The 13,021-nt window shown below is 40.2% G+C and overlaps 2 protein-coding genes across 2 annotated transcripts; one reads left to right on the top strand and one right to left on the bottom strand.

The window, feature by feature from the left end:
• Positions 1–647: 647 nt before the first annotated feature.
• On the bottom strand, positions 648–6,870 carry LOC101852053 (exosome complex component RRP46). The gene is made up of 2 exons (XM_005109181.2): positions 6,477–6,870; positions 648–1,324 (listed from the first exon to the last, which is right to left on the bottom strand). The coding sequence occupies exons 1-2, from the start codon at positions 6,505–6,507 to the stop codon at positions 657–659; spliced, it is 699 nt and encodes a 232-aa protein (XP_005109238.1). The 5' UTR covers positions 6,508–6,870; the 3' UTR covers positions 648–656.
• Positions 6,871–6,948: 78 nt separating this feature from the next.
• On the top strand, positions 6,949–12,980 carry LOC101851835 (p53 and DNA damage-regulated protein 1). The gene is made up of 4 exons (XM_005109180.3): positions 6,949–7,123; positions 10,237–10,441; positions 11,447–11,547; positions 12,631–12,980. The coding sequence occupies exons 2-4, from the start codon at positions 10,290–10,292 to the stop codon at positions 12,789–12,791; spliced, it is 414 nt and encodes a 137-aa protein (XP_005109237.1). The 5' UTR covers positions 6,949–7,123; positions 10,237–10,289; the 3' UTR covers positions 12,792–12,980.
• Positions 12,981–13,021: the final 41 nt, after the last annotated feature.

Genomic DNA, 13,021 nt, shown 5'->3' with positions numbered 1-13,021 from the left:
GGTTCAAGTCTCAGCTCTGTCCAACGTTGTGTCCTTGGGAAAGACACTTTACATGAAATTCCCATTAGACTCTGCCATTTTGGAGATGGACTTTGAACTCTGAGGCCCCACCTCTTAAATAACCTAATAGTGTTGATAGGGGCGTTCAGCCTATACCATTTCACCTGTATTTAAAATGCATAAACTAAGAGTGAAATTCATACCCAACGAAAAAATGTTCATGTCCCACCAATTTCATTATGAGTAAGTGTGTGCAAGACTGTAAAACCAGGAGTACAAAAAAACCTTGTTTGCAAGAAAACTGGACTATGGTGCAGGTGACACCTTTGAAATCTAGTTTCTGTGTTTAATTAAGCTGATAGGAATAAAAGAACACCGAAGGCTGTTCATGCCACAGCAATTTATGTCAGGTTTCCCAACTGATAATCAAAACTGTGTTAAAAAGAGCTTAAAGTGTTTAAGCCTGCATTTCATTTTTTTTTAATTTTTAAAATATATTTCATTCTATGAGCCTACTCCTTAACAAACACCATGTCCACATTCATCATTCGTGTTGCTTTTCTTGTTTCACTAACATATTGTATTTAATAGTATAGAATTAGACCTTACATGTATTAAGTCTTTTTAAAAAGGAGAAAAAAGCAAAATTCAGAAATTCAAACAGTTTTTAATAACTTCTTTTCCAAGGACTCTCTGTAAAAAGCAAACACACTCTGAGCTGTCTGACGACACAGATCTCGACACACCTTGTACTGCTCCTGAGTAAACTTGCCATAGGTCAGAACTGATACGAGCTTATGGTCCACGCTCTCAAACACAAATGTCATAACCGCCACGGCTTTCTCTTCCACCTTTTTCTCTGGGTCAGTCACAATCTTCCCATCCTCCATGACAGCGGAGGCAACAGCTGCCACCATGAAGTTTAAACCGACGGCTGCGTCCAGCAAGGCGAGGCAAGCTGCATTGATGCAGCAAGCAAGATTTGAACCCAAGTCTTCCGTCTCTTGAATGATAACAGAAATAGCAGAGCGTGGATGAGCACTGCCCATGATAGCACTTTCCAGCGTGTTCCGAATTATGTTTTCTTTCTTCCTGTCTACGGGTCTTGGGAGGCCCACTTTCGGCTTATACACCACCTCCACAGTAGCTCGGTCAATTCTCTCTCGAGCCATCCTCACTTCTGCAGGGCCGTAGGCCACTGCAGTTACAGTTGTGTCCCCTTGTGACAGGCTGGCAGAACCATCCTGTCGGGTGAGACAGCCGAGTTCGGACGTCAGACAGCGCAGCACGGCCTCAGGAGGGGCCTCTCTCTGCAATCTTTGCTCTGATTACAAAAAGAAAAAAAATGTAAGATTGATATAGAAGATAACAGTTTACGGATCTCTTTGACTCTTACTCTGCAAAGAGAAATTTGTTGCGGCAAGGAGATTACATTCAAACATGCGCATTCATCAACACACACACACACACTCTCTGTCATAAACACACACACTTATATAACTTGGACACGCACACACATGAATAGTCAACGGATGGACATAGTACTGTATAAGTCAGTTAAGGAGGTTTTTTCTACGTTGTAGAGAAAGGAAACAAATCTAAAAGTTCAAAAAAAATATGAAGTGACAAAACAGAAAAACCTGATCATAACACCCCCCGACATAGTTTTACCAATCACCCACTCAGTCATATTAAAAACAAACCAACTATGCCCGTATTAAATTATGTTTACTTTGGTAAAACAAATGAAAGCGGAGCTTTTAAATATTCAGAATGTGGCAAACTTTCTCTGCCATATGGTCTCACCAGGTCATAGCAGACACCACAAGTCATCTTAACCTTTAAATGTTTCTAATTCTTCTATTTTGCTGAAGATATTTTCCTTTGCGGTTGGTCATTGAACTCATTGTCAGACATTGATGAATGAGCTATTAATAAAACATAACCAGCGCATGTAATTAAACCTGTCACCCCCCCCCCCCCTCCTCCTCCTTCTCCTCCTCCTCCTCTTTTTTTTCCCCCCCCCCCCCCTTTCTAGTACAAAACAGAAGGAAAGCTAAGCACATCAGTGAATCTACATACAATCAGTATAAATTACAGTGCGTAGAGAACAATAGAACAGTGAAAGTGAGAACTGGACCAACCAAAGAAGATACAGTCGAGCACAGATATCCCAAACACGCCAGGGGTTGACAGTAAATATGTCCAACTATCCATACTTCGAGTAAACTACTGTTAACTGTAAATCATATTAATTTTTTTTTAAAGAGAAAGATATAGAAGAAAATCAAGGGGAGTAACTCTCAGGTTGACATCCATCGGTGGCGTTTTCGATTTTTTTATCTCATTTTTTTACAAACAGGATACCAAACCTCTTACAAATTGCCCTCTTACGTAGTGCAGGACTTAAATCAATCTCTGTTAAAATTTGATTTAAAAAAGAATGCTCTTACGACAGATCATAATCATAACAGTGTTGCCAAAATGGGTCAGAGCATGCCAATCACCCCTCTTGTGTCATCCCGTCCTGATCCATACCTTAGGGTTCAAATAACTACAAACACACACACACGTGTATGACAAACACAATTCATATACCATATATGGACCAATGCAGCACCACATTGTTGTCTGTCTTTGATTGCACCCCACTATCAACCCTCACATCACTAGATTCAAGGTAGTTCAACTCAAGTTCAAGTGCCGTACAACTTTACATTACAGATACAGAGGTCTCAATACAAGCTGTGTGTTTTGTTCAGTGTTGAAACAAGAGAAAGGAAAAAAGTGAAGCCAATGAGCCTTTAATAACTTAATAAATTTTCTTTTTATTAATATTGTTCTTACTTAGATCACAGTCATGACGATGTAACTAAACATGATCAAAGCACCCCACCCTCCACTATTGTCACTTAATGTGTAACCGCTTCCCGATCCATAGGGCCCACCTTCACATTCAAACAAACACACACGCATTATATACACACAAGCATAAATTTATACACCATATAATATGAACCAATGCAGTGCTACACTGTCTGTCTCTTTGCTCATACCTTTCTACCCAGCATCCACCCTCACATGACTAAACTGAAGCAACGTCTACTTCTAGTCACCACATTTTTCAATACCAGAAGTGTGTGCATCATGCTGAGTGTGGGCAAGCCTGGTGGACTCATGTAACTTGATAGTCTAGATGTCAAAGGATGTGTTTTCCTTCGTGCCCGCAGGATGACTTGAATTCGAGACAAAATTGTGAGGGAAAATTTGATCCGACTTTTCGAGGTCTAGTCTTTTTGTGTGTGTGTGTTTCACGGCTCAACAAAGGGTCATATAAGTGCAGGGAACACATTAAATATTTTCCAGTTGGTAAGAAATTTGAATTTTGCCCGGGTGTCAGCCGAAGCCTACTCTTACCGATTTTAGAACCACCAAGGGATCTTTAAGGGGACAGGCAGCTGGGGTTTAGGCCGATTTTCATCTACCGGTATCTGGGTGAAAAATATTTTCTTTTTTTTTAATTTGATTTTTCTTTTATTTCATGTCTCTAGAATCGACCCCAACAGCTCCAAATGAATGCAGGATGCTATAAAAAATATTTTAAAGTTTTTTCTTTGTACATTGCCTTTTTGTGTTGCTACTTTTCATGCTAAAATTGTACAGCTGATTTTCTGAGAGGATGATGTCGTAGTTCAGTTGTTTATAGCCTTTAAACTTTGCACATATTATTATGATAAGATGTAAATCTGGGTAATAGACAGGTTTTTTCCCTGATAACTTATCGAAAAAAATAAATAAAAATTCAGGCCCCCTTTGAAAAATATTGGTTAAAAATTAACCACTTAAAATACAGAAATTTAAAAATTTCATTAAAAATATCTATATAGACTACATGAAAAAATTTGGTAAAATAAAATAGTCAGTTACCCAGATCTGCATTAAAATGAATGTTCTTAAGGTCAGTTCCAGTTTACCTCCAATCAAAGGAGAGCGCATTTATACTGTTGAGAACTTCCTTTTTCGCCGAGCAGTCTGACTCGCATCCGAACTACAATAGGCAGAGCTTAGTCAAATCCGCGGATTGTGGGGCACTTTAGGGCGGATCTCAGGCTACTCAAGGCCTACCGTGGCCCGACTTAAGGCCGTGGTGGAACGACCGCTGATGCGGTTAAGACCCTGGAGCAGATTTTGGGAAGTTCTCGCAACCACGGAAAATCGCGGGAAAACTGTGTGATCCCTGTCAGTTGCATTTTTATCTTCCTAAATGGAAAAGTATTTAAGCAGAACTTTACGTTTTGTGTTTATTTTCAGGATGGCCGCCATTACCACTGAAAAACAGACATTTACACAATATTCTAAAACAGATTTATCTTGTCCTTACTATACTGAGTGATATAGGAAAGTTTGAATTAATAAGTCCTTATAATAGCAAAGTTATATAGATCAGCTACCTGTTCACTTAACGTGGGCAACTTGAGCACGAGACCTCTGAGAATTTTCGCCATTATCTTAGAAAGCTAGGTGTTAGATCTTACCTACCATAAAAAGTCAGGGGTGTGGATGAAAGACAGCAATGAGGGGGAACTGAGAAGTAGCAGTAGAAAAGGCTGCAGAAAGAGTTAGGCGCTTAGAGTTGGTCTAATATTAGAGGTTTTACGGCACTCGCAACTGCATAAGGTCATATGAGCGCCAGAGGATTAGAGGTGTTACAAGAGAGTAACAAACATAAAAAAGAAGAAGGGGAGATAAAGACGATAGATGTTTGATAAAAAGAAGTAGATCACACCAGAGCACCCGCCAACCACCCACTAGGAGCCTACGGGGGGGGGGGCAAAGGGGAAGGGGCAAAAAGTGGAGATGAAAGCATACGACGGGAACAAGGTAAAGGTTAGAGTTACAGAGCAAGAAAGTAGACGAATTGAGAATATTTTACTTTTTCCGTCGCTGTCCAGATTCGAATGCGGAACCTATTGAATGAAAGGCAAATACCATTATAAACTCTTGACCATGACGCCTAGTCTAACTGTCGGACATACAGTATAACACAGACAGCTCGAATTTGTCGGGACCGGCCTCGGTAGTTCAAGGGATACGTGAACAGTGTTATAGCATCAGCTGTGTCACGGAATCAAGTGAAGCAACAAAGATTGCAACTTTAGGGGCATAACAATAGATCTTGTGATGCACAACCCTTCCTCTCACCCGCTCCACACAACAAGCCCAGGCACGTGTGTCGAGCAGCATACTAAAAAAAGCACAGCTAGCTGCATTTGCCGAGAGGGGAAGGTGGTATTTTACCAACCTTGCCTTTTTCCTTTTTTAAAAATTATTGTTTTTTTGTCTCAAGTGCATCTCACTCAAAGACATTGACCTTTGGACCTCTATTCTGTGATTGTGTTCGAGCTTCGTGTAATTTCCTTATAAAGATAAAGACGGAAAAAAAATGGAACCGTGGGCATTCTATGAATGTGTGATTTCAAGTTTTCTATGTTCGAACTATTAGGGTTATTTATAGATAAAATCTACTGTATATAGATCTAGATCTAGATCTATAGATCTGTACAAGTGGTTGTGAAAAGGGAAGGACTTCCGTAATGATCGACCACCCCAACAAACACAATAAAGAAGAGACCAACTCTAACCCAAACCCTCTACTAGCCTTTTATTCTACTCTGTCTCATAGTGGCCGCTCGTTATGGAAGTCCTCCAAAGAAAAGATTTGCCAATACAAAGAAAATATAGTTAGCCCACTTGGTCTGGAAATGGAAAATTGTACGAGCTATCCGTGATTTCCATATTTCAGAGTTCAAGTTTACTCACTACTTAAGTACTACTCAAGACTACTGAGAAGAAAAAAGAAACTTTTAAAAGAAAAGAGAAGAAAAAACAAACTTTTAAAAGAAAAGAACATTAATCATTCACAATCACAACCTCTCTAATCGCGAGAATACAGAGTTCGGGTGAACTAGCATTTCAAAACTTGCCACTGAGAACTTCGCTGGATTGAACTTTGGTGGACCCACCGTGTGCGCACTAGAGTCTAGCCATACAACAGTGAGGGATTTCAGGGCCCCCTGGCAACAATAACAATTTAAAAAAGCACATATAAATGCAAAACAATAACATGAGGAGAGCGGACAATTGCACAGAGAGGCTCAAAGTCGTTCCGGCTTCGTTCAGTTCAGTGTTGGGTCCACCAAAGTTCAATCTTACTCAGTGCTATTCTTTAAACTTTAACATAATCATACAGTACTACAGCACCCTGTCCCTGTTACTTTTGCAACAAACTAGATTCTAGTACACTGTACACTCAGTGTTACACTGAACAGCACCCTACTATGACGCCCAGTCCCTGACTACTGACTGTTACTGTTACAACACTCAACACGGATCCCGTTACAATTTACATACAACAAACTAGAATCTAACTTGAGGCTCACTCATTCCGTTCTTAAACGGAATACAAAAACACTTACGTTCTTCTGTCAGAACAATAAAGGACGCCATAACTTGAAGTCGGGTTTACAGGGGTAAGAAGGCGTCAAATCTAGATCTATCAGATTTTACTTGGCCAGCAGCAGCAGCAAACCACATTGCCGCTCGAAAACAATGCCAATGCAGGAAGCGAAAATGAAACTTGCCACATTTTTTTCCCTCTACTCTCTACGAGAAGTGGTGGCCAGAGAGTTTTAAGGATTTTTAAGTTTTTATGTATATTTGAGAGATTACGACTGTCAGTTCTCATCAAGTGGAAATAATTTTATCCCTTGCATGTGATTACATTGATTCAAATAGAATAAATATTTTCAGTGATGAAACTTTTAAAAGAAAAGAATATTAATCATTCACAATCACAACCTCTCTAATCGTGAGAATACAGAGTTCGGGTGAACTGGCATTTCAAAACTTGCCAGTGAGAACTTCGCTCTCCTCTCCTTACCTGAAGATAGAAAGAAAGATTCTCATTCTAGTATGTGTTTACGGTGTTTGGACGTAGTGGACGTACTCTGTCGTAGTGCATTAAAGCTGAAGTTAAAGTTCTAGAGATATCTTAAAAGGGAGGACTTCCGTAACGAGCGACCACTATTAAATCTAGAGATTATACTCAAATATATCTCTGCATGTAAGTGTTTAGTTTATACGAAATGTCTACGCCCGCCTACGTACGCGGTAACCGGGTACGGTACGTGTAGTCTCACTATCTACGTACACGGTAACTGGGTGCTTAGTTTCGGGGGCCCCTTGAGCTTGGAGCACGGTTAGGCCTATTAAATGCTCCACTCCCTTCATGACCTTTACTTTTTTCATTTTTTCCCCGCTTTTTGTTGTATTTATTTGTATACAGGTTCACCTAAAATTTTGAACCCGAATAATGGTACACACCCGTCTTGTTTACTCATCAACTGAGGGGGCTCTCTAGCTAGAGTCTAGAGGTTAAGGCTTAAGGTGTTGGCCTCTCATTCAAAGGTCCCGGGTTCGAATCCGGGTAGTGAGCGAAAGTTTTCTTCTCTAAATTTGTCTCCTTTCACCTCCTTTCCTGCTCTCTAGCAATGTTCTGTCGTCTGCTTTTGTCTCCTCTTTCTGCCCCCACTCCCTCATCTCCTTTGCCCCCCTCCTCTGGGCTCCTGATTCTTTCTACAGCCTTTCTGCTGCTACTCCTTGGCTTCTTCTTAAGTCTGTCTTTCAGCCGCACCCCTGATCTTCTGGTAGGAAAGATCTACACCTAGCCTTCTCGGACAAGGGCGAAAAATCTCGGAGGGCTCGTGTGCAAGTTGCGCACGTTAAAGATCCCGTGGTGGTCTAAAATCGATAAGAGTAGGCTTCGGCCGCCACCCGGGCAAAATTTAAAATTTCCTACCAACTGAAAAAGTTTAATGTGTCTCGCGCGCTCTTCTTATGACCTTATGCAGTTGCGAGCACCGTGAAACACTTACAAAAACAAATAAAAAAAACAACTGTGAACTGAAATAATGCAACACACTCAAGGCACCCCCCCCCCCCCCGGAAAAAAAAGATAGATCGCGCCAAAGTTGTTTATTTATTTCTTTTTTCTTTCTTATTTATTATTCCTTTGTCCTCAATTAGTACATGTACCACAGTACGCACTTTAAGCCCAAGTGTCAAAAAAATACCCCCTCCCCATCCCCTCGGTCATCCCACACTGGTTAAGTCCCGAAAAACACATCGACCAATGCGACCAGTGTGAGTGAACTTTGTTGACCTCGACTACTGACAGGCCCCACCACACGCGCTACTCACACGTAAGAGGTCATGTCACGTGATGCAAATGAGCGTTTGAAAGTTTCACTGACAGGTCTTGATGACGGGCCCTTATAGTAACCAGAACTTGGACAAAAGCTTTCTTTTAAAGCAACAAAAGAACAACGAATAGGCCTACATTAAACGTTCACTTAGCTCAAGGGGCCCCCAAAACTAAGCACCCAGTTACCGTGTACGTAAATACTGAGACTACGGGCCCGGTTACCGTGTACGTGGACACTCTGTAAAAGTTAATTAAGGGGTTGCAGTGACAGTTCACAGATGAAAACTTTTAGCCCGTGTTGTATACACACGCTCCACTGCTGTTACGTATTGGCAATCTTTTCCCATGGTAAAACTTAACACCCATGCTACGTCACCACATACTAGTTGTTTTACTTTTAGTTAGTGTGGGGCAATAATTGCATGCACCTCCGTCGGCTCCGTTCTCTGTCTCTATTTTGGATAAAATGACCTGGGAGCAACATGGACAGAGAATTTAATCCTATAATTGACAGTGTGTATTCAGTCAGTATGTCCTGCTATACAGCTATTTATAATTTGCTGTAGACCGTTCATTACAACTTGTAAAAGTGCCACTGATTGTCATTGACCGTTGTGTGCGATGGGGTCAGTTTTACTGACTGCCGAGGTAAAATTCTTTTTCTTCAAAATAAAACTTATAGATATCGCATTGGAAATAGGCCTATTTATGAACCGTGGATTTGATTTTTTACGAAGTCAAAGAATGGGATCAAACTGCACTTCAACAGGGGAAGAAACTTTTTTTTTTACGTTTTATATATATATGAAATGGATATGACACACCCTGAGGAGACCCCCAACAAGCATCATCAGGCAGGCTTTTACGTGGAACCCACAAGGAAAACGTAAAAAGGGAAGACCAAAGATGACATGGAGGCAAGCGGTACAAGTGGAAATTGAAAAAGCGGGGACATCATGGAAACACATAGAAAAGGATGCACAGGACAGGCTTCGCTGGAGTAATGTTGTTGATGGCCTATATGCTCCACTGGGAGTTTAAAAGGGCAAGAGAGAGAGAGAGATATTATATTTTATGTATGGGACAGTTAGTAATTTCTTTGAAAGTAAAACATTTCCCAGAAAGTAAGTGAGTAATGTCAGATGATGTAGTCAACAACAGGACATTCCTTAGTGGACGTTAATCACATAGTCATTCAGTTTGAAGTGTGTGAACCACACCAAGTGACCTAGCAGCACAAGTGTAGTCTTGACAAGTTATCTTCTGGACTGGCAGTTACCGACTCAACAACCTGAGCTTCAAGAATGATTGGGAAAAGATCCTTGTGCTTTAAAATTCAATCAACACTCTTGCATAGGAGACATTTTCCTAAAATTGAACTCTGTTTTCAATATCTAGGTGAGATGACACCAATGCTGCTGATTGTAAATCATCGTGTCGGAGCTCTCTACAAAGTCAAATGGTGAAAACATTTTCATGACACACTTTAGTCCCATTGTTGGAACACGTGCACTTAACTTACACACAAGGTAATGATGAGAGTGGATTTGGTGCTGGGATCACAGTTCAAGATTTGTCTGGCTAAGTTTTCGTGTACCATACAATGAATGATGTGTGGGTTTTACCAAATGTTGCAAGACCTGTGCATGTGAAAAGTGGAAAGATAGGTCTCTGGGTTCAGCTTCAGAGTCTGGGTTTTTATTGTTTTTTGTTGGGATCTAATGTTTTTTCATCAAGGATAATGAGAGAGGGTCTGGGGTTCAAAGTCAGTGTCTCGGTTTGTTCGTCTTTTCAGTTTTGTGTTGGGTTTCTTAATGCTTTTTCAACAAGGATAGTGAGAAAGGTGGTCAGGTATTATTGCATTGATGAGCTTTTTTTTCCCTCTCATCAGGAAAAGCCACTTGGACTTTTGATTTGCTTTGTTTATTCTCAAGTTTTCTAAATATTGATTGTTCGTATGGTATTGTCCACAGTTTGCTGCAACTTCTGACAAATTCACTTCTTCCATCACAAAACCAAAAGAAGAATGGATGCAGAGGAAGGTCTTTCATCAATTGAAGCTTCAGATTTGTTGAAATATCTCACAGAAATCGAAATGGTTGCAGAAGATGTCCTCTCCAGTCGCCGTGAAATTATTGATTTGGATCGACAACGAAATAAAACAAGAGAGGCAGTCAGGTTTGAGCTATTAGAATAATTAACTTTTGTTCAGATACCTGTGATGGAAAGTGTGAATTTTTTTTAGGACAGCTGAAACTTTTAGATGTTGACCTGTCATTTGGCCTTTGCTTGTTTTGTGGGTTTTCGAGGGTCTCTGCTGGTTTGACTCAGTTCCACCAAGCATATAATTAAAATTAGAGGTCTTGTCTCATAAATGATATTTTATACAAATTATAGTTTGTCCGTCGTGATGTGATGATGACTTCAACATCCAGGGATGAACTCTGCTATTGGGGTAACTACCATAGTAAAGAGAGGAAAGTGAAGGAAATAATAGTTTGCAACTTTTCATGATCCTAAACGACATAACTCGTCGCAGATAGCAGTACTTTTCTTTTTCCTAAACGTATGACGATTAACCTTACACAGTGTTAAAGGGGGTTTTGAACCCGTACTATTTCAGGCTGTACTGTAGTTCACTCTGGCATTCAACTGCCTGTCATTTCAGACCAGTTTTCCCTGTAGGCGTGGCTTGTCTTTGGAGGCCACCTTATTTCTGCCTTGAACTTCTCTCTCTGATCTGGATTTTCTCAGTTAAAGGTCAACTTCACATAATTATTATTAATAACTTAACTGGCTAGCAGTCTCTGCTTGCGGCTCTCATTAAAAGTAAAGATCCGTGGGTAGTTTTGTTCCGTCTAACAAGTGTCTTTTAACCATAAATACTGTCTAAACCTAGGTAAGTGATGTGCCCCGTCGCTAGTCATCATTACACGATGTTTTGATTTGGACTGATCTTGTTGCTGTGATCTTTGTTTTTAACTCTCTTTAAATGTCTGTTCATATTGATTTACGTCACTCCATAAAAGAGATAGAAGAGGAGGAAGAGTGTAGGAGAATGAAGATGAGATTTCAGTTTGATATTTTGATTGTTCAATCCAATCTACCTCTTTTCGCATTTTAGTAATCTCCTTAGTATTGCTTTTTGACTGACAGATCTCTTGTTCTTGTGTTCTATTGCAGGGCGCTGCAGAAAGACAAGCATAGAGACAAGACGTGGTTGTGTGCTGGCAACATGTTTCTCAAGGTGGAGAAGAGCAAAGCCATCAGCACTTTGACCAAAGGTGAGTCAACGTCTGGTAATGTGTAAGATGTCGCATCATCTTATCAGAAGGGAGATGTGTCAAACTGCAAGTGGCTGATTGCTTGTTAACTTCATAGGACCAGGCTTGATCCTTTAAAACAAAAGGTCTGCTTATGGACTTTGTCTTTGGAAAATTTTTACCTGTTTGAGACTTTACTGGTAATCATTGAAAACTAGTATAATTAGTGATCCTAAAAAAAAAAAAAAAAAACTGTCGATCACAGAAACTTTAAATATCATGTTTCTGTTTTCTCTGTTTATTTTTTTTAAACTTATGATACGAAAACTTTTTTTACTGACTGTTTTCTAATTCTAGGAACCTGCTTCTCCATGTCTGATGTGTGTGCTTAGCAAAGTAAACAGATCTCCCCATGCTTTGCAGACAAGTCTTTCATTTATTTTTTGAGACATCATTTCTTATAGCACTGAGAGTCCCTCCCACTTTAAAAGGTGGTGGACATGATATGGTGGCTAATCATTTAATGTTTCATTTTGAGGCATGCTGGTGTTTCAGAGTTTTCCGTGGGGAGGATGTTGATGCTGTCTCTGCTATTGAACTTCAGATATTATCTTTACCATCAGGAATTCTTGCTCTCTGTATTGAAGATGGGTGGTAAGCTGAGTCAGTGTCATGCCAAACTATGGTGCAGATCTGGCTAACTTTGTTTGTTTGAAGAGTTATCAAGGCTATCAACTCACTTCACTTGATCCTACTGGAGAGGGACTTTATGTTTCGTAGGTCCTGTCCCTTTTACTCTTGATAGGAGCCTTAAACCACTCTTGATAGGAGCCTTAAACCAGGGGCCTTAAACCACTCTTGATAGGATGGCTGCCTTTTCTTGATTCCAATGTTACCCGGTATTAGGTATATTATATTTGAATCTACGTCTCGGAATGCTGGATAGGCTTGTTGATGTAATGGATGATTTGCCAGTGGGGTCTGCTTCATGTACCTTTTTCCTGTGTGACTATTTTCCTGTTCTGTTGCTGGCCATACGTGGCTGATATGTAACTGACTGCCTTTTATCTACAACTCAAGTTGGTTTGTTTTTGCCCCTCGTAGATTATGACGAGCTGGACGCTGAGATCAACAAAGTGAGATCAGGCCTCAGACCAAAAGTGAACAAACTGCGTGACCTTGAGAAAAAAGAGGATCTAAAAGGGTTTGACCTTGATCCTCTGACCCCTGACGAAAAACGATCGGTTGAAAGTTTGTTATTATGACGTGTGAGTCTGATTTGTTGAACGCTGTGTTTGCATGAGTGTATATATATTATGAACAGTGAGATGTTGGCATCACATGAGAGTTGAGAGCTTGTTTTATTATTTTAATATTATTTTGTTTTTTTCGAGGTTTTGACTGAGAACTTTTCTGTGATACAGTGAGAGGTTATAGCAAGCTATTTGTCTGCATTAAGAATGTGCGGTGTGATTGCACAAATAAGTTGTGAATG

Source organism: Aplysia californica, unplaced genomic scaffold (genome assembly GCF_000002075.1).
Source record: "Aplysia californica isolate F4 #8 unplaced genomic scaffold, AplCal3.0 scaffold00753, whole genome shotgun sequence".
Taxonomy (NCBI): domain Eukaryota; kingdom Metazoa; phylum Mollusca; class Gastropoda; order Aplysiida; family Aplysiidae; genus Aplysia; species Aplysia californica.
The sequence above is the reverse complement of the archived record's forward strand: the minus strand, read 5'-3'. Positions and strand labels throughout refer to the sequence as shown.